The sequence below is a fragment of the Eleginops maclovinus genome, chromosome 21 (genome assembly GCF_036324505.1).
Source record: "Eleginops maclovinus isolate JMC-PN-2008 ecotype Puerto Natales chromosome 21, JC_Emac_rtc_rv5, whole genome shotgun sequence".
Classification (NCBI taxonomy): Eukaryota; Metazoa; Chordata; class Actinopteri; order Perciformes; family Eleginopidae; genus Eleginops; species Eleginops maclovinus.
In genome coordinates, this window is record NC_086369.1 from 12,172,564 (window position 1) to 12,191,932 (window position 19,369).

General features: G+C 40.2%; 1 protein-coding gene across 1 annotated transcript in view; it reads right to left on the bottom strand.

The window, feature by feature from the left end:
* Positions 1 to 15,692, bottom strand: part of prkdc (protein kinase, DNA-activated, catalytic subunit) — a 28,821-nt gene extending 13,129 nt beyond the window's left edge. The window contains 56 exon segments of the mRNA XM_063912426.1: positions 20 to 118; positions 393 to 566; positions 901 to 1,050; positions 1,202 to 1,326; positions 1,489 to 1,600; positions 1,759 to 1,890; positions 2,204 to 2,355; positions 2,542 to 2,685; positions 2,814 to 2,933; positions 3,092 to 3,232; positions 3,319 to 3,467; positions 3,546 to 3,609; positions 3,695 to 3,760; positions 3,854 to 4,022; positions 4,131 to 4,309; positions 4,504 to 4,711; positions 4,834 to 4,961; positions 5,090 to 5,257; positions 5,380 to 5,484; positions 5,639 to 5,827; positions 5,945 to 6,148; positions 6,260 to 6,418; positions 6,607 to 6,739; positions 6,824 to 7,032; positions 7,120 to 7,346; positions 7,442 to 7,672; positions 7,779 to 7,912; positions 7,985 to 8,087; positions 8,373 to 8,467; positions 8,556 to 8,782; positions 8,925 to 9,032; positions 9,144 to 9,296; positions 9,404 to 9,567; positions 9,689 to 9,776; positions 10,039 to 10,148; positions 10,265 to 10,424; positions 10,507 to 10,626; positions 10,733 to 10,819; positions 10,909 to 11,068; positions 11,165 to 11,274; positions 11,385 to 11,534; positions 11,778 to 11,894; positions 11,993 to 12,042; positions 12,216 to 12,384; positions 12,483 to 12,647; positions 12,755 to 12,901; positions 13,000 to 13,157; positions 13,233 to 13,263; positions 13,399 to 13,454; positions 13,553 to 13,652; positions 13,792 to 13,904; positions 14,020 to 14,128; positions 14,247 to 14,321; positions 14,422 to 14,526; positions 14,603 to 14,679; positions 15,482 to 15,692. Coding sequence (XP_063768496.1) covers positions 20 to 118; positions 393 to 566; positions 901 to 1,050; positions 1,202 to 1,326; positions 1,489 to 1,600; positions 1,759 to 1,890; positions 2,204 to 2,355; positions 2,542 to 2,685; positions 2,814 to 2,933; positions 3,092 to 3,232; positions 3,319 to 3,467; positions 3,546 to 3,609; positions 3,695 to 3,760; positions 3,854 to 4,022; positions 4,131 to 4,309; positions 4,504 to 4,711; positions 4,834 to 4,961; positions 5,090 to 5,257; positions 5,380 to 5,484; positions 5,639 to 5,827; positions 5,945 to 6,148; positions 6,260 to 6,418; positions 6,607 to 6,739; positions 6,824 to 7,032; positions 7,120 to 7,346; positions 7,442 to 7,672; positions 7,779 to 7,912; positions 7,985 to 8,087; positions 8,373 to 8,467; positions 8,556 to 8,782; positions 8,925 to 9,032; positions 9,144 to 9,296; positions 9,404 to 9,567; positions 9,689 to 9,776; positions 10,039 to 10,148; positions 10,265 to 10,424; positions 10,507 to 10,626; positions 10,733 to 10,819; positions 10,909 to 11,068; positions 11,165 to 11,274; positions 11,385 to 11,534; positions 11,778 to 11,894; positions 11,993 to 12,042; positions 12,216 to 12,384; positions 12,483 to 12,647; positions 12,755 to 12,901; positions 13,000 to 13,157; positions 13,233 to 13,263; positions 13,399 to 13,454; positions 13,553 to 13,652; positions 13,792 to 13,904; positions 14,020 to 14,128; positions 14,247 to 14,321; positions 14,422 to 14,526; positions 14,603 to 14,679; positions 15,482 to 15,641 — 7,538 coding nt within the window. The 5' untranslated portion in view covers positions 15,642 to 15,692.
* Between the last annotated feature and the right edge of the window lie 3,677 nt (positions 15,693 to 19,369).

Genomic DNA, 19,369 nt, shown 5'->3' on the forward strand with positions numbered 1-19,369 from the left:
AGAAATATTGGGCACTTACTGAAGGCCTTGGTTTTCTTCAGACAGTCCCTGCAGCAAAGTTTCTTTGGCTGCATTCAAGACATCGACGGAGATGCTGTCTTCCATGCTCTCTGCATCGCTGAAAGAATAAGAACAAACAGTATCATTAAACATCACATCAGAGAGGTGAAATAATGGAGTCTAATGAAAACACAGAGCAATATAACAGTTTCATGATGGAGAATTCACAAATGTTGCTAGTTTTGCAATCTGGATTGTATTGTTATCAGAATCAGAATCAGAATCAAGTGTATTGCAAGGTATGTTTACACATACTGTACAAGGAATTTGATTTGGTGTCTGTCATTGCAACTGTAGTGGTTTTCTTTAAAGCTAAAAAGACTCCACAGTACCTGTAGTTGTCCTGGATCCACATCAGGATGTCATACATCCTCTCTCTGCACACTGGTGAAGGATGGGACACAAAAGCTGTCACAGCTCCCAGGAGCTCCTGAAGCTCAACTGGAGTCAGGCGGGAAATGATCTTGTGGATGATATCCAGACACACTCTCTGCCTCGGCTCATCCCTGAAGAGAAATGTGCAGAAACATTGTGCCCTTTATATTTAAGAGGTTATGAAAGACTCCTTGTATGGCCAATCTCTTTATTTGATGCTCACAAAAGGAACTGGATGTACTGTTTTGCGTGACACTGTTTGATTTGTGAGAGAGCTCTGGTATTATACTGTATAATAAAAACAAGTGTCTAAATAAGTGATAACTCATCAAAATGACTGCACACATATTGCTGCACTACATATAACGTTTGCCTCCTGTACTTTAAGAATAGGCAATCAGGGTTTTTTTAAACAGCAAAGCAATAAACATGCAGTCCATGGAGAACTGTAAGGTTCGGACTTACCTATGGCCCATCATCTGAATGAAGCCTGTGGTCTTTAGATGAAGAAAGATTTCTGGGATGATATCAGCTCGGCTCAGCACACACTCCAAACAATGAGTCTTTAAGATGCCGTGCAGCTTCGGCAGAAGGGAGAACACAAAGTTGACAAACCTGAAATATTAAAAAGAAAACTGCATTTACAAAAAGACTCAGACAAGTTAGAAAAACTACTTCCAAAGGATTGTGTCAAAGGTAAAATGAATCTTGTTTATTTATGACATTATTTGCATTACAGAGATACACATTAAAAATACAAGCTCACCGATCCATGAATGGAGGAAAGTGCTTTGACACTTTGTTCAAGCAAATAATGAACTTGTCATCCATGTCTTTTTTCTTCAGATTTGATATCTTACTTGCAGCAAGATTGAGAAGCTCCTGGCGATGCTAAAGAATAAAAAGAGGAGGGTTTTATCTTTTCGATCTACATCTGCATCAATTGTGAAAACAACAAATATGTTTCACTTGAGATCTTTGTATGGAGGTGCTTTGGGCTATCCTCAGACAAAAATGTTAAGAACTGTCAACCAAACTGGGAAGGTCTCGTACATTCCCCATTTCAGTCATATCCTTCAGGACGAGGCCGATAATTTCAGCAGCAGCTGCATAGACGTCTTTATACCTCACAAAGGACACGTTGTTGGTGAGAGACTGGATGTACCTGAAACAGACAGAAATGATTAAAGACACTTACAAGATGTGAGGTATAACACACACATCGATTTATTCCACCTAAATGTGCCATCTACAACTCAGAAAGGTAACATTTTGGTTTTGTCAGGTGACACAGTAGGCTTTTGTTGTCATCTTGTATTTTACCCATCATATTCAATTCCACAGGAGGAATCGTAGGCAGGGAGCTTGTTGGCCAGGATGATTCCCAGCAGCTGAAGTCCAACAGAGTTGTCTTTGCTATTTGGGTCGGTGCCACGAAATCGGTCGTATATCAGACTATAAGAGGAAGAGAAGAGAATAAGTCAAGGACTGGTTCAATTATATTTTGTTTAAATTATGCAGAAAATATGCTAGAACACCTCCATAAGTAGTATCTGATCTATTGATTTTCTGTGAGTTGCGAAATGAAAAAAATATAATCCAATTTCAACTATGATTTTCACAAGACATTTCTCGATCCTCCTCACGCAGAGTTTGTAACCTTCAGGGAACAGGCACAGTGTAAAGAGTGTCTGTGTTCTGGACATTTCCACTGAGTCCGGGTTGTGTCACATGACAATTAACCGTTCAGTAAGTGTGCAATTTCTACCTGTAGGGCACATGCAGACAGTCTTTCCAGCACTCTACGAGAGTACGAATGATCTCCAGATTGTGGCGGAAAACGGCCCTCTTGGAGTGGAAACAATGCTTCATCAGGAACTCTAACAGCCGGTTGGCAAGCACTTCATCTCTGGGGTTACCCTGCGACAAAAGAATCCTGTTATTAATAATAAAAAGGTATTTTATATGATTGTAAAATATAATAACAGCAAGGAAAAATGTGAAAACTCTCACACATTTAAAACAATCATTAAAATCTATAATCATTTTTATACCCTGAAATGACTACATTTATTAATGATTTATATAAATGTAAACATATGCCACCTTGGGGCTGGCCAGGCTTGTCCAAGAGAGCACTGTGACAACAATATCCACCACCATGAAATGAATCCCCTCTCCTCCGTTGTTTCCAGAAACCACGACCTGCAGGAGCGGCCCCAACCAGTGTTTGGCGTATGGTCGAAAAACCTGGAAAGATCAGCGCATTGTAACGACAAAATATCAGGGAGTAAAAAATGAGCATTTAAGTGGGTGTCACGTGGATAAAAAAGAAAAATCTATTTATTTAAGAAGACAGAATATGGAGGGACATTTACCTCCTCTGCGTTGATGATGAGCTTTGAGATGAAGAGTCGAATATTCAGAGGTGTTGCTGGATTTGAGAGTTTTACATGTAGAAATTTCATCCATGGAGGAAGTTCAGTAGGCATGTTTCCCTGTTCAGTAGCAAAGGAGAGAGCATTTTCAACAACAACAACATTATAATACACATGATGTGAAGCTGTGCCTATTGTGAATATTTTAGATGGAAGTAATAGTTCTGTAAAAAGATCAAAAGTCAAATCCTGCTTGACTATTCTTCAGTGTCACTGACCTGTTCAATTTTGGGTGTTATGTTGTTCCTCAGCATGTGTCCAATAAGAGCGGTCATGGTGGCCATGCATTCATGCTGATTTAGCTCATCCATTTCTAGATCCACCATTGCATCCTGGGATGAATTTGACTCTTCTGTCTCCTGTCCAAAACCAACAAACTTCCTTATCAACATAATGTTGGGGCAGATACTGGCTCTAAGCTGTCTTATGAGAAAGAAAAACTCACATTTTTTGCAACGGTGCGTCTCTGCCCTTCTGGGTTTTGGGAGCTCAGGGAAAAGCTTTGGACTCCGGTGGAGAAGTCAAACTGACTCATCTCCTCACTCAGGCTGCTGTCGGCCATGTAAGACTGCGAGGACAGATACATCGGCGCTTCTGTGGAAAACACAAAACTGATGATCATACAACATCTACTTACGAACAACTTACTATAATGTTGGTATCAGTAAATACCTCCGTTCTCCTCGCTCACTTCATTCCGAATCATGACGTACTTCTTCTTTCTCTCAAGTGGGACCTAACGTGATGATTTTTTTATGTATTAAACCATGAAGGCAACTTCAAGAATAGTGTAGTACGAGAAGGTAAGATAAAAAACATACCTCAATTTCAATTGAAAAGTTGAAGGTCCTTTCGATGTCAATGATATTCTCCAGAATGAACTGATTCTGCACAAGGAAACCACAATCACTGAAGTCCTGTGACTACTAAAAAGAGAACATCATTTCAGTGTTCCTAAAATTATTAAAGCTAGTTGTTACCTTCTCTGGTTTCTCACTGAAGAGGAAGCCATGGTAGAATTTGGGCTCATTGAAGCTGCAGCTGATCACAGCGATGGCACAGTTGTATGCGGCACAGTGATACTGTCTCCTAAGTTTAAGGAGCTGAGTCTCACCAGCCATGTTCTCAGTGAATGCTTCAAAACATGACCTAAATAAAATAAAAGCAATATTCATCATGTATTCCTGGAAGAATGTCTTCGTTTTACATCACTGTTATGTTAATTCTTGAATCGTAAAAAGTGTTTGGGAGTCCTACTTGATCAGGGTTTTGGACATCTCATTCCCCTCCGTTTTGTCTGAGCGACAGTAGGCTTGATTAATGCGGGATTCCTTGGAGTAAACCTCTTCTTTGGGAAGGCGGGAATACAGGAGCTCCATCAGCTTGTAGCAGCCGCTCTTCTTCATCAACTGGATCTCGAATTCTGTGTCATTTGACTAAAATCAAAACATAATTTTAAACCGATTTCCAAATGTGATCCTCCGTTCTAAATAGGCTGTGAGGACATATACATTTAACTGCCAAGTGTTTTATGAAAAGCTAAAAACACAAGGTTAATGAACAAATATCCTTGGAGAACATCAAAAACAAGAACTACCATATATTTTAAAGTTACGGTTAAGAAGCAAACCTTAGTAAAGCGGCTTAGGAGCAAAACTATTATTTCGGAGACATTTGCCACAAAGAAGTCTTTCAGGGATTTGGTGCTACAGTGAGACGCAAGAGGCAGCAGAACCCTCTCCATCATGGCCTGCAGCATGGAGCTCATCGGCACGTCCCCCTGCTGGATCACCCCGTACACTGTGCACAGTAGCTGCAGCTGCCGCTCACTGCTTGACCTAGTAAGACATTGATAGACACAGAATAGATGCAAAATAAGGAACTCCTGTACAATCTAAGGCGATGCTCCTTGTCTTGATCATTTCCCAAACTGATGAATGGTTGTGAAGGATTTCCTTACCGCTTTGCAATTCTTTGGAAGCATGTTTGAAAAGCCTCCTCCATGATGTGTTTTCTATCTCGACACAGAATCCCTGCCATCAGTTTGAGCAGCAGCGGGCTCTGGGAAAGCTCTAGAGCATCCAGCATCTAAAGGACAGAAAGACATGTAAAATTGGTGCCACATTCCAGAGCACCAAGTAAACCCTGTGTTAAGAGAGACTTGCCACATGAGAAAAACAACACGCGTTAACCTTCTTAATCTTCACTGACTTTACCTTTCGGATGCAGTCCATGTAGTTGTTGCGGTGAAGCGAGCCCTTTCCAAACTCATCGGACTGCATCGGGAAGTGGGACACTACCAGAGAATCAAGCGCTGTCTGCAACTCAGTTAATGGCTCCTCTGGGAGGGTCGTGAAGAAGGGCAACACCAGCAGAGCCTGACTCTAATAAGTTAAGACAATTCGACAAAAGAAAAGCAAGTCGCCGAACAGAAAAGGTTAAAAAATAGTAGTTTTTAGTAATCCACCACAAACACTTTGACATAAACCCATCCCATCTCCATTACCTTGAGATTCAATGGCAGAGTCATGTCAACCAGCAGCATAGTGAACGTGGAAAACACCGGTCTGAACGCTTTATGGGTTGTATCAGAGCAGACAGAGGAGTCAATCTGATGAGAGTGGGGAAAAGTTTTCACTGAATAAATTATATTTAGCGAAAATAAGAAAAAAAGTGAAGATAGCCTTGCATGCTTTCTGTTGTTTTTTACAACCCATGGGATGTTCTACTCAGGGACGAACAGTATTTACTTCACATCACATTACCTGTAGGAGTTTGGAGAGGAGCAGTAGAGTGGCCGTTTTGCTCTCTGGAGTTGAGGTGTCTCCTTCCCACCAGGACTGCAGACTATTCCATTTTCTCAGCACCACTTCGACCAGCTGTTTTCCCTGAGTCTTCCTCACAGAGCGCTCTTTGAAGCTGTGGTCCAGCATGCCGTTCAGCAACACACTCACCTGGTGAAAAATGTAACAGAACAAACAAACTCAAATGCAGAAAAAACATAAATTGTCGGTAGAAGAAAGCTGAATGTAATTCAAAATGGTGAAGAAAAAATGAGGACAAAGCGCTACCATGCTGGGGTTTAGGGAGGACGCTTTCATGAGGCGGGGTACTGTGGTGTCCAGACTTCTCAGCAGCTCAGTGTTGATGGTCATCTGGAAGAGGCTGTAGAAGTACTCGCCGTGCGAGAAGCTGAGGAATCTATGGCTGTGACTTCCAGATATTGGCACAGAAAGCATGATGGTGTTCAACAACAATTCCACCAGCTGCTCACTCTGCAAAGAAATGATGTAAGCATGTGTCATTATTGTGGTCCAACAAAAGTGTAAGTATTTTCAATTCAATCGGATTTGATCCAAACTAACCCAAAGAGAGGTAGAACTGACCTGTTGACTCAGAGAGAAGGAAAGCTGAAGCAGGTTATCTGCCAGCCTCTTGGTATTTATGTCCAAAGATGGAAGGGCCTTCCTGTCCTCACCGGGTGCTATACCTTTATACACTGTCATTAAAAGCCGGGATCCAAGGGATTGGGCAAAGGTGGCATCCTTTCACACAACAAGAAATATAAAAACAATAGAAAAGTTGAGTTTGAAGATTTTTTCAGTGTTTAATGATTATGAAAACAGAATTGCATAGCACATCTGTACAACTCGAATAAATGGTGCTGCATATATAAAGCTTATTGTAGGTTAATAGTCACATGACAAATATGAATATGTCCCAGGCCAAATACCTGGCTGTGCAGGATAGAGCTGAGGAAGTCGGCTTTGTTGATCTGCTTACAGGAAGACAGAACCATCTCCATCTGGTCGTGGCGGCTCACAGTGCTGGACTGGTAGAAGTCGACAGTACACAACTCCTCCACACTAAATAAATTCAATTTGGAAAGTGAATAATCCTGGAGTGTATAATTATAATACAATAATAGTAGTGAAAGACGATTGACATACCTGTTACGGGAGATTTTTACCCGCAAACTGCTTTCAAGGCAGGAGCGATAAGGTGAAGCCAGCAGCACCTTCAGTAGAGGAACACACACTTCTGGTAGGTTCTTCATTACCTCCACATCTGCCATGTTGAAACCTACGGTAGACGGCTCACACACCACGAGCGCAGTCAGCTTAAAGAAATCTGAGACAAAAATGTCATGCTCCAGAAGCTGTGAACAAACAAAGTAAATAGTGAGTAAACAAAACAAAAATCAGGATTTTATTTAAACGTCAGAGTGTTTTGAATTCAGCAACACCTTCCAAAACTCCTGGTCTCCTTTGACAAGAATCATAGTGGTAAACTCCAGCAGGCGGACAGTGATGGTGCACTTGCTGAAGTTGAACTGGTCCACTTCTCTTGGGCTGAAGTGAGAGGTCTTCTTAGCGAGAGGGAAACAGCTCTCCGCCGCTGCCAGTTCTTGAGTTGACAGCTCAGTCAAAAAGAAACGTATAGCTTTAAGAAAACTTGAGTTCTCTTCAGAGCCTAGACAGTTGAAAAAAACAGTATTTATTGCAATCACTTTTAAGATTTCAAGTGTCTATGTTGTGCAGTTGATGTCAAAAAGAGGGATTACTTACTAAGCATCTGATGAGGTTTGATTATTTGTAAGTGGATGAAGGTGTTGTAGCAGTCCAGGGCAGCCAACAGTAGGTCCATCCACTGCAGGGTGGCTCTGACACTGAAAGGACCCGTCAGGTCCCTGAGAGTGGGCTGAGAGAGGAGACCTCCACCCTCAAATCGAGGGATCAGGAAACCTTTGCCGTGGTCCTTCAGCATGCCATCCACCCACTGAGGTGGAGACTTCTTCCCTAAGTTCAGTCATACAAATGTTATGTTAGTTGAATTCAGAAATTGCTATTGCTATAAAGGAATCACCATTTCTTTTGATAAACTGCACGTGGTTGGATCGCTCACCTGGGAGGAGAGGTATGAACTCATAGAAGAGTTCCATGCATTTGTGGCGGCACTCGGTCTGAGGTCTGCCACATTGTTCCAGGAGCCATACAACCACATCAGAGAGGCACAGCTTTCCATCAGGAGGAAAGCCCCTAAAAAACAGAACATGAAGTGTGTGTAATGGAAAGTGTCTGCAGAACTGAGCTTTGACACAGAATACTAACCTTGGGACGCGTGTCTTAGCATTGTGCTCATTGAGACTGGGGGCCTTCTGATTGATGATTCTTTTCAGATGATCAATGGCGGTGCAACACTGCTGCACAGTACCTGAGGACGTAGGATTGGCAAGAACAGCCTCACAGTTTTGCTGAAAATTAAATAAGCTTTCAATGTTGCTGATTTCATATTTCAGTTGTTCTTGTCTATTAATTTACTTTGAATTGAGTTATATTTCAAAATAAGATGTTACTTTAAAGTGCAACAGAGCTTAACCCAACATAAGAGCATGAAAAAGTTCACAATAGCATTCTAAATCCAACAGTGTGCTTTTTCTTGCTTCAAATAACACGCTGCTTTATTGTTTATACATTGCCAAAGTGGAAGAACAATTACCCAAAGATCTCTCATCTGAGTGTGCAAGAGCCAGACTTTCGACAAATATGACAAGAACTTCAAAGATGAATTGCTCTACCAAGGTCTTTTCCTCCCTGCAGGGACAAATACACAACAGCATTGAGAAATTTCAGTACAACACTCGTCATTTTGGTAGTGTAAAACCAGAGAAAGGTAGTGTACCTGAACTGTCTGTAGATACTATTAAATGCTAGGGCTGCACCAAGTCTTTTGAATCCATTGGGGTGGAGAGCCAAGCTGTAGATCCGCTTAAACAAGGACTTCATGTTAGTCGGGCTCCTCTCCTGCTGCTTTGGGGTGGTTTGTTTGATCGACCATTTGACAAACTCCTCAATGCAGCGGCCACAGAAGTCTCTGAGAGTGCTATCCATTGGGTCAACCACACCATCCTGAAGAAGAATACAAAAAACAAACAATGTTAGCAACGGAAGTGTCTTCTTAGGGTTGAGGTAACTTTTACTGATGCCTAGTTGCAGCTCCTGAATGTTCAGCCTATAAAGCCCTTCATAGTACTGTATATAAAACACTTACCATGATGGCCTCTAGGACAGCTACAGTATCTTGGCTCTCAAACTTCTTGTTGTTCGTGAACCAATGAATTAGCTGCATTACAAGCGGTTCAAAGAGCTGCCTGGTCACCTGTTGAAGAAATTTCAATTCACAAACATTACTGGAGAGTCAACCCGAGTTCCTCTGTAAGCACCTTACAGGCTTGGGGGAAATACTCTTAAGCTTAAGGAGGGAACATACCTGGTCGACATCACAGGCTAGCCGCAGTAGCACGGGAAACAGCCTCTTGAACAGCTTGTACATGGGCGGCAGTTTATTCTCCCCCTCCACCATCTGAGCACTCTTCCCTACCATGTAGACCACCAAGCTGTGGAGAAGCTCACAAGCCGCTACCTGCATCACAAGAGAAACTGGATTAAAATTATATCTTATTTTCTGTTTGCTAATTCCTTTGTCATCAAACTAGCTTGTAGGGAATTATTTAATGTTACAGGACACACTTTGGTTTGTCTGTCACTGGTGGACTGAGCCAGTTCACTGATGTGAGGCAGAAATGGGTCGAGGTAGATGACCGGCTTCATATCGGCGAACGGCACTGCAAAGCTGAGCCTTTTCTCAGAATCCCAGGCGACAAATTTCTTCATGGTTTCCTCTGATGAGACCACTAAATGTAAAAAACGAGAGCATTAATAGCAAATCACAGTCATGTGTAAAGTGTTCTTCATTGGAAATACCAAAAATGTTAGTGTAAAATACAATGGCGGGTAAATTCTGAAAATCCTCACCAGTTACAAGGTTCCTGTTCAGCTTTCCTCCCAGATGACCGAGCAACTTTACCACCCTGAGCCTCACAATGTCAAGAGGAGCATCTTCCTGCATTCAAATAGAAGCAATTTCATGTTCACAAGTCCAATTGTTCTCGTATCAATTTCTGTTCTGCATGATGACAAGTCGTTCACTACAATTTGTAATAGTTATAAAGTAATTTAGCTTTATAACAGGTTAGGGACTCTCAATAATTGTGGGGGTCTTTAAATAAGACAAAGCATGTTACATGAACTAAAGGGGTAAGAAGAGATCATGGAGATCACTCCGAAAATACTAAAAGATGTCTTCCCACTTTCCCGTTCAGTACCATGCTGAGCTGGTTTGATTTTTTCATGAGCCGCATCATCACTCGTTTGTATCCTTTGTCATTCCTTGAAGACAGAGAGGACACCACCTCCCAGTTGCTCTCATCTTTATCTAAAGTCAACAAAATCCGCATTAGACTTTTTGTTTGGCAGATTTCTTAAACTAAAATAATTGAAAGATTTAACCAAACAAATGTGTGACCTCACTTCATACTGTTGCAGACTTACTGTTTTTGGAGGTGCTTTTCAGGTACCCGTCCAGAAGAGGAAGGATGTTTGTGTAGCAGTGCTGCATGGTCTCCAGAGGAATGTGGGAGGACCAGTCTTCCAGGGCATCCAGGGCCGAATTGGCCAAAGGAACATGGCTCAGACCCAACTTCAGGGCCGCCTAGACACGCAAACAAAAAGCTGTATTCATCCATCCTTATCTAATTCAGAAAAATACAATAAAACAAATGAAAGAATCCCACCTCAAGAGCAGGACAGTAGGCCTTGATGTCCAGAGCTACGATGTTGTGGTGCAGCGAGAGGACAAATGTCAAGCAGGACGCCAGCAGCTCATCTTTGTACTGCTTCATTCTCACACACACCTAGAGAGAGAGACATGTCCCTTACATCTCCAGCATATACATTTCCTGTGTAATCCTCCAATAAAGTAGAGTGACATCCCTAGGAAATATTTTAAAGACATGCTACCTCTTTTCCAAACTTTGAGAAGAGTTCAAAACAAGAACTTTTCACCGTGTCACTCTGCGGGGATGAAGAGCTTCTTGTGCCAACTCCCTGTCCAAACACAGAGGAAAAGTGGCGATCATCTCCCTGACATGGCAAGAATAACAAAATAAGATGCTTTGTTCTGCTGGGAATATTACCTGGTAGTACTTGATTCTCTTGCCGATTTTCATGTTGACAGAGAGCAGCTTGTAAAAGCCACTGACGAGTGGATTTCGTATGGAGTGAAGGATAAGTTCATGGCTTAAGGGATACATCCAGGAGTCAAAATACTCCACATGTTTTTTCAGCAACAACTCGCTGAAAACAAAACAAACAAAAAAAAACAGGGTGTCTGCAGGTTTCACTGCTTTAAATCTAATCACTGACCCTTATAAAGAGTGTAGTCTTCATTACCTGCAGAACTCCACCAGGTTGATAAAGGCAGTGAAATCTTTGATCTTGTTGGGCAACAGATGAGCTGTGGGGTCAGAAGAGGGCAGGACATGGGCCGCATCATCTAGAGCCTGACAGACAAAGAAGCAAGCGCCATGAATTAGGGTTCAATGGACAAACTGGACTTGGATGATGATATCCATCACCTGTCATCCGTTTATGAACTTCAATGAGTCCTCACCTCCTCCCCTGTTGCAACTTTCTGCACAGACAAGTCCAACTTTTCCACAATTCTGAGGATTGATTTCACCAGCTCGTCATAGAGCAGACGGCTCAACGGTAGGAGAGCAGCGTTCTGACTTTCAAAAGCTCCATCCAGAAATCCCGAATCCTGCAGAGGAGTACATACATGAAAAGTAGCCACTGCTTAAGAACATTGAAACAATTAACCAGCATACCCAGCAGAGCGGAGAGGACAATGTAGACCATAACAATACGTGTATCTGTCCTGGTACATATTTGCTTAGGAAAACCCTGGAAAAAACTTTGTAAAGTTGTAATAATTTTACAGTCACAAGCATCTGAGCATATTCACTATTTCTATAAATTATTTTAAAAAATAACATAGCTGTACCTTCAGCCGATCACAGTCCAGAAGGCTTTTGAACAGGGCCAGATAGTTCTGACTGGATGGAACTTTCCACTTTCCAGTACGCATTTGGGAGGATTGAAATTGACCACCATCTTTGTCCTGAGAAGAGAACGACAGAAAGCATATTTCCTCAATCAGCACAGTGAAACACTTTCGGAATCAAATTATGACAACAACATCTGAAACATGCACCTGACCTCGGAAAGCATGATGGGTTTTGAACAGACACGGATCAAGCCCTGGTGCACTGTAAAAGAAGAACATAAGTAAAGCAGATGTTATGTGCAATCCCTTTACAGATAACGGTCATACCAATGCTGTTGAAATGTATTTATCCTTTCTTCAGGGTAACCTACAGTCTCTTCACTCACTTCTATTTCTTGACGGCCTTTAGGTATAATGTGTTTGTGATATACGCACCCACGGAGCTAATAAAACTCCACAGCACAGGTCCCTTAGAGGCCATGGCCACCAGCACCTTCAGGATGGACCTGCAGCAGGCCGTCTGCATCCTCTCGCTGTACTGAGGGAAGCTGTCGATCTGCACCACAAGCAGGCGCTCCAGGAGGGGGGTGTACACCTCTGGAACCTGACACCATGAACACAAAGCAGATGGTATAGCCAGATGGTCAAATCTGTGATTGATTCAGCAATATGTGGTGAGTGAGTGACTGCCACTTTGTTTACCTTGTCCAGGTGGATCAGGACACTCGCTATAGAGTCCAGGAAGCTGGGCAGCTGGTAGAAGCTTTCTTCCTCTTCATCAGACTCCGTCAGGTACATCTGCTTGCAGCGCTGAATCAGCTCTGTGTACATCAAGTCCACGTCTTGTGGACAAACTTTCTTGCACGGCTAAAGAAGAAACAAGGTGTTTTTGTCTTGTAATAAGTCTAGATTGTACATGAAACCAGATTTGGATTTTACAACGGTAATCAAACCAAAAAAGGCAATGAACATACGCCTGCAAAGAACCCATATCCTTTTATAGCAATGGACAGTTCCTTATGTGTCGAGTCCATGGTCTTTATGATGCCGCAGAACTTCTGCATGAAGAACTTCAACTTGCTTTTGTGCTCCTCAATATTATCTGCCATCAGAACTGCCACCTGAACATGATAATAAAATGAATGTTAATCTAAGTTGTTGGAATGACAAAAGAAAACATATTTGTATCATGAAGTGGAAAAGCTTTGAAGGGTATTACCTGTTTGAGGAAGGCCTCAAGTGCATAGTAACTGGTCTTCTTCATCTCAGCGTTGATGTGTCCGCAGTGCTTGGACATCACCTCAAACAAAGCTCTGTAGTTGTCCATCAGGCAGCTGCTGAACTGGGATGCATGTTTGGCAATTAATCTGAGCCCCGCTGTTTAACAAACAGAGACGGATTAGTTTTCAGGGAGTTTTATCTTCAAGGTATTATTTAAATGGCAGGTCTTACCGAATGTGACAGCATAGCGGCTCATTTCCACCTACAACAAACATAGGAACAACAAGGAATCACAGGAGTCATGTTAGATAGTATCCCATTTTATGTAAAAGCCACAACACAAAATGACATGCATACTCCAAATATTGAGGGTTTTTACAGCAACAATGACATTTACCTGGGGACTGATTGCCTTCAGGGCATATTGAAAAATGTCCTTAGATGTCGCTGGTTCTGCAAGTCACAAACAACATCATTGTAGTATAGAAAATGTTTGGATAAATAGCTACTGCAAAACAAATATGATCATCCACACACATAGACACCCTTACCTTCTTCCATAGTTTTGGTGAAGTTGACCATTAGGGAGGTGATTCCTCTCAAACATCCAGCCACAACATACAGTTTTGGTTCCTTTGTTAAAGAGGTCATCTAAAACAAAAATGAAAAGCCACAGCTAAGTAAACGCACATTAAACCGGCCGAGTTGACACAGAATCTGAAAAAAAGCCACACTGACTTTTAAAGATAATAATTTTACCCAAATATTTACTTGTTATCCGTTTGCATACCTGTTCCTTTAGCTCCCCGAGATAGGCTTTGTAGAGTTTGTCAGAGTTGTGGACCATCTCGCTGGGATGAACCTCTGCGAGAACTCCCAACAACTCATAGACTTTGCCGAGCACTATGGTAAAAGATTTAAAACGTTGGTGTAAATTTACATTTTCACTGCCTGTATAAAGTCATTCCATTACGGTGTTCAACCAAACCTTTGTTTCAGGCATTAAAGGAAGTCTCACCAGAGTCAGCTAGTTTGCTCTTCTGACAGAGTTCGCTGTAAAATCGGTTGAATATTTCACAAATTCGAAGTTCTGCGACCACACTGGAAGCTTTTGTTGTTTGGAGAACCTGTGTTGACAAGAACAATGTCTAAGAAGCATATTCAAACAACTACTTTTCATACTCACACATTTATCAAACATACTTTGCTGCATGGAAAATGTAGCAGATGCAAAGAGAAACCCACCTTTATGAGGAGATCCAGCGCTGGAGCCCTACACTTGGCCAACTTTTCCTTTGTATACACAGCCATGCATGTGTTCTGCACAAAAAAAGCAATGAAGAAAAACAACAGAGTTGATTCATGGAATGTATGCAAAGACCAACAATACTTTAATCTGCTTTTAAAAGGGGGAACTTACTCTTATGTCAATGGCGTAAGTCTTCTCCCAACCTTTGACTCTGGGCGAGACCCGGTCCAAGAACTTCTCCAAGAACCCCAAGATCTCTACTCGGGTGTCCCGTAACTGAGAGACAGATGTTTTCCGTCATCATGAGAACTTCGCAGTGACTTTGTTTTACGAGATGTTCAATGATACCTACCTCATCTGATGGCAGGGACTTCCTGAGGAAGCTGAGCAGTCCATATTCTTTTGAGAACAATAAGGATGTCTGTAAGGCTTCAAGACAAGGAGGATGGGATCAGAAGGATATGTTAATATTTGTTTTTACATGCTTCTTATATTATGTAAATCACAACACCAACAATAAACTATGCACATTGTAAGCCCAATTGTATTTTAATTATGAATGAATTTGTTTGAATATAAAACCACTATGATGGATATGTTGCCACTGCCAGATAAATAGCGAGTGACTATTGTCAGCCCAGAAACAGGTCTACCAGGGTGAAGATCTACCATGTAATATCATAATATAACCATATGCGATATGTTGCATACAGTATGAACTAAAGAATAAGCCCCCTGAGGAAAAGGTGCCTTGGAGGTCATCTGTGGTCAGATGGAGCAACTCCCTGCAGACTGCACTACTTTCTGTTGCATATCCACTTAATTTAATACTGACAAACGTATTTTTTGGAGATTGTTTTACTAGTTTCTGAGTGCAAACTTCCAATGGAGTTGAATAGGTGATAGACTCCTGCACATTAATGTCACGTTGTATTAACATTGTGTTCTGGATGAGGTTACCGCCCACAACAGTGAGTTTTGGCGGAAGAACATTGTGTGATGCAGGCAACACAAATTGACATGGGAAAACAACAGAAATTATTTCTGCGCGCCGAATTATTAGGTACCTTCTATATCCTTAATCACATTATCATACAAGGTGTCCAACGCGGGCTAACAACAGTAGCATCATTAACAAAAACATGACAGATTGTTATTGGAGTTTGGCGCCGACGCAGTGCGTCTCTAAAAGATATGGGGATGCATACTCGATGGACTTCATTTGTCTTACCAAGTTCATTCTCAGTTGTAAGCAAGCAGTCCTGTGCCAAGTCACCGACAATATCGTGACATTTCAAAGCTGCAGCCCGTGGATCTTCATCCGAAAGTGACTCATGAAGTTTCAGGAGAAGCCCCTGGATGCCTCCAGCAGTGTTGCTGTCGGAAGACATATCTGCAGAATGGATCTAAGGTAAGGTTAGATTCACATTAGCCACATCACCTTCTCTCTTAAGTACACAATGTGGGAAAGAACTCTGATCCTGATCCTGATCCCTAAACAGCACTGTCAGGCATGCCAGGGCACAGCCATTTAATCGCCAATTTTGAAGGACGCACATCCGGAAGAAGAGTGGGATGTTTGTTTCAAAATAAAAGCCCTGGCGCTGAAGGTTTAAAGGTCGTTATGTGACATAAGTAGCAGGCCTATAATCTCATATCCATTTTAATATGAGTGCTACTATTGCAATGTGACAGTAATATACAATATATCTACCAGACATATGTTTATTTTGGAAGACTAAACCTCCCACTTTCCATTGGTAAATAGATCGACTATAAGCTATGGTTTCTGCGTTGACAAAAGTGTCTCACAATGAGCTATATTTCTGCATTTGGTGTATAACTTTACTGGACTGTATTTACAGTTTTACATTGAAGTTCCCTTGCTACTATGAACATACCTGTAGAAGCCTGTAAAGGGCAACAACCATAGACTGTATTTATAGTCTATATATATATATACACACACACACACACACACACACACACACACACACACACACACACACACACACACACACACACACACACACACACACACACACACACAGTATCTAAAGGCAACCACAGACATTTTGGAGATTTCAAGACTGTTTATTGGATTTATGTCAAGTATTATTTTGCATGTTTTCTTTAAATAAAATCCAAAACTAAAATAAGAATACCTCATTAGTACTCTATCAACACCATATTGGCTAATTCTATAATAATAGTATTTAATAGATATTTATCCAGTCTTCTTCATCTATATTATTACTAATGAATGGTTGTTGAATATATCTGTGCGAAAAAAGGAATAAATGCAATCATTTTATGAATCGGTAACTTGTTAGTTGTGTTTTGAAAATAATGACCGGAAGTTGTAATCATTTCTTTATTGTCGCTGGTTTGATGAATTTAATGTAGTGCAGTTATTGAATATATCCAATATTGAAGTAATAATCTTAAATCTTTAGTCCATAATATAGACTATTTTTCTTCCTTAGATTAGCCATCTGTAGGGCAGTCACACATTTAGGAGATTTCATGATGTTTGGAAGATTCATGTTTATTATATTGCTTTATTGTTTTATCACAATGTGCAAATGAGATCTTAAAGTCAACTCATTTGTTAGCTAGTTTTTTTCATTACTCCAGTTTGGTTATTGTATAAATTATTTAACAGAAATATTATTACTTAAAGGTACTACTAATTGAGTATTATGTAATATGTATTCCTGCTGTTTTATTGTTCTAAATAGTGGTTATGAGTGCATAATATTGTTTAATAATATACATTATGTCTTTTCAAAGTGTGGAACTATACCAGTGTTTAAAAAAACAACATTTCATTTCATTATGTTTCTTCTTTTGGGAATTTTGGGTATACTGTATGCTACGAAAATAATATTATATACATATATGCCAACTATTGTAAAAAAAAAAAATGCAGCAGGATATAGAAATGCACAAGTAAAGTAACATTACCTAAATATTGTACAATGCTTGAGTAAATAAACCAAGTTCACCTGCCTTTAAGTGCAAAATCATAGACTGGTGTGCCCTCTGGTGGCCACAGAGAAGAACTGCAGCACATTTAATCCATCAAGTTAGCTTCAATGTAGAAATGATAGTAGTACTTCCGGTCTATATTTTCAAAATACATTTACTGAACTGCAGTAATCAGGATCTCGCTGACAAGTTATCATAAAATTATCATATTTATTGTTTTATTCCACAGATATATATTTTACAACTAGGTTTTCAAGTAGGAATAATATAGATATTACTGGTTGTATAATTATAATCTCTATATTATTTAGAATGAACCGTTGTGGTGTTAAGAGGATAAACGTAAATCCAACACATTTAGCTATATTGCCAAATATATATATATGATATATATATATACTTTTATAACGTAGTGAAAATTAAATATTTATGCTAATACCTGTTTAGTACACATGAACATCATAATTGATCATTCTAAATAATATAAATAAATACAAATATTGTACCATTAATACCTATATAAGGCCTAGTAAAACAGTTTTAGTATGTTTCTGTGTGGCATGAAGTAATAAACATTTAAATTGTACAATGAATTGACATCAATTTGGTAACTGTATTCTGAAAATATCCACCGGAAATACAACTATGTAATTACTTCGGTATTGTCGGTAGTTTGACTAATGCCTTGCAGTTCTCCTCTTTGACACAGAGGCACCATACACACATAACTTTACCTACAGTATGATTTCAGTCGCCAGTGAACCAAAGTAATTTACTCAAAAGTAAGATGAATTAAAATGTCAAGAAATTGCATTTTAAATGAAATATAAATTTACAAGGTAGAGAGTGAAGACACTATACTGATTGTTCAATTATGGTTGTTGAGGGTAAAAGTGGTGGAGTCCGGTTATCAGAGACGCACCATAATTATTCATTCTAAATAATATACATATGTCATAATAGTATAACAAATCATTTTCATATTGTTCCCTACGGAAACAAAAACGTTGTAATTTTTATCTGTGAAATTAGTAGCAATTCAAATGGACATTTTATGATCGTTTTGTAGCTAGTGTCTGTTGACTTCCGTTTGGTTATTGTATTTTGAGAATATTCATCGGAAACAGAACCATGTAATCATTTTTGTGATGTCGGTAGTTTGACTAGTGCATTGCAGTTATCCCCTTTGTCCACCAGAGGGCACCACACACACATAACTTCACCTACAGTCATGATTTCAGTGGCCAGTGAACCAAAGTAATTTACTCAAACGTACAATATTGAGGTACTTGTACTATACTTTCGTTTTTATTATTCCTGCTGCTCTATAGGTTTACTGTAGTAAAAAAAAATGGCAATTGTTTTACTTTAAAAAAAAAGAAGCTCCCCCTTTCCTTGCAACATTAAAGTGATACACACATCAGGCTTCAATGTAACAAGGATCCTTGGCTACTTTAAAGTAGCTTACATATCGATGCTAATATTTCTCACTTTTATATTCATTATAAGAGCAACATTTCATAAGCAGAACTCACTTATTTACTAACATGTTTTCTACACATTACCTTTAAAGTTATAGAGTTAGGTACACATTCCTACACTGTGTATCTCTGGCTGCAACACAGACTTGCTTTACAAGCATGGTCTCTGAATGAATTGCAGGGATTTACAACCAGTTTGGATGTTCAGGATTTCTATTCTGATATGAATGACAACTTCACACCATTATTTAAACAGCAGGGTAATATTGATGTTGGAGGTAATTGGCTTTAAGTTGAACATTGTATTTATAATGAGTTATGGCATGAGATATATTCTGTGTCTGGTTTTTATTAAACATATGACTTTCAAAATCACACCAACTCATTGACATGGAGAAGCTGTTGTAAATTCTTTGCCAGGGAATTTAATTTGAAAAAGCATAACCGGATGTTCAGGTTTTACTGTGGGAAGCTTGACACTTTAAAACTCCAGACACCTGTTGTTAAAGGAGGACTCCACACGAAATCCCCAGCCACACGCAGAGACGCACACACACACACACACACACACACACACACACACACACACACACACACACACACACACACACACACACACACACACACGCACACACACACGCACACAA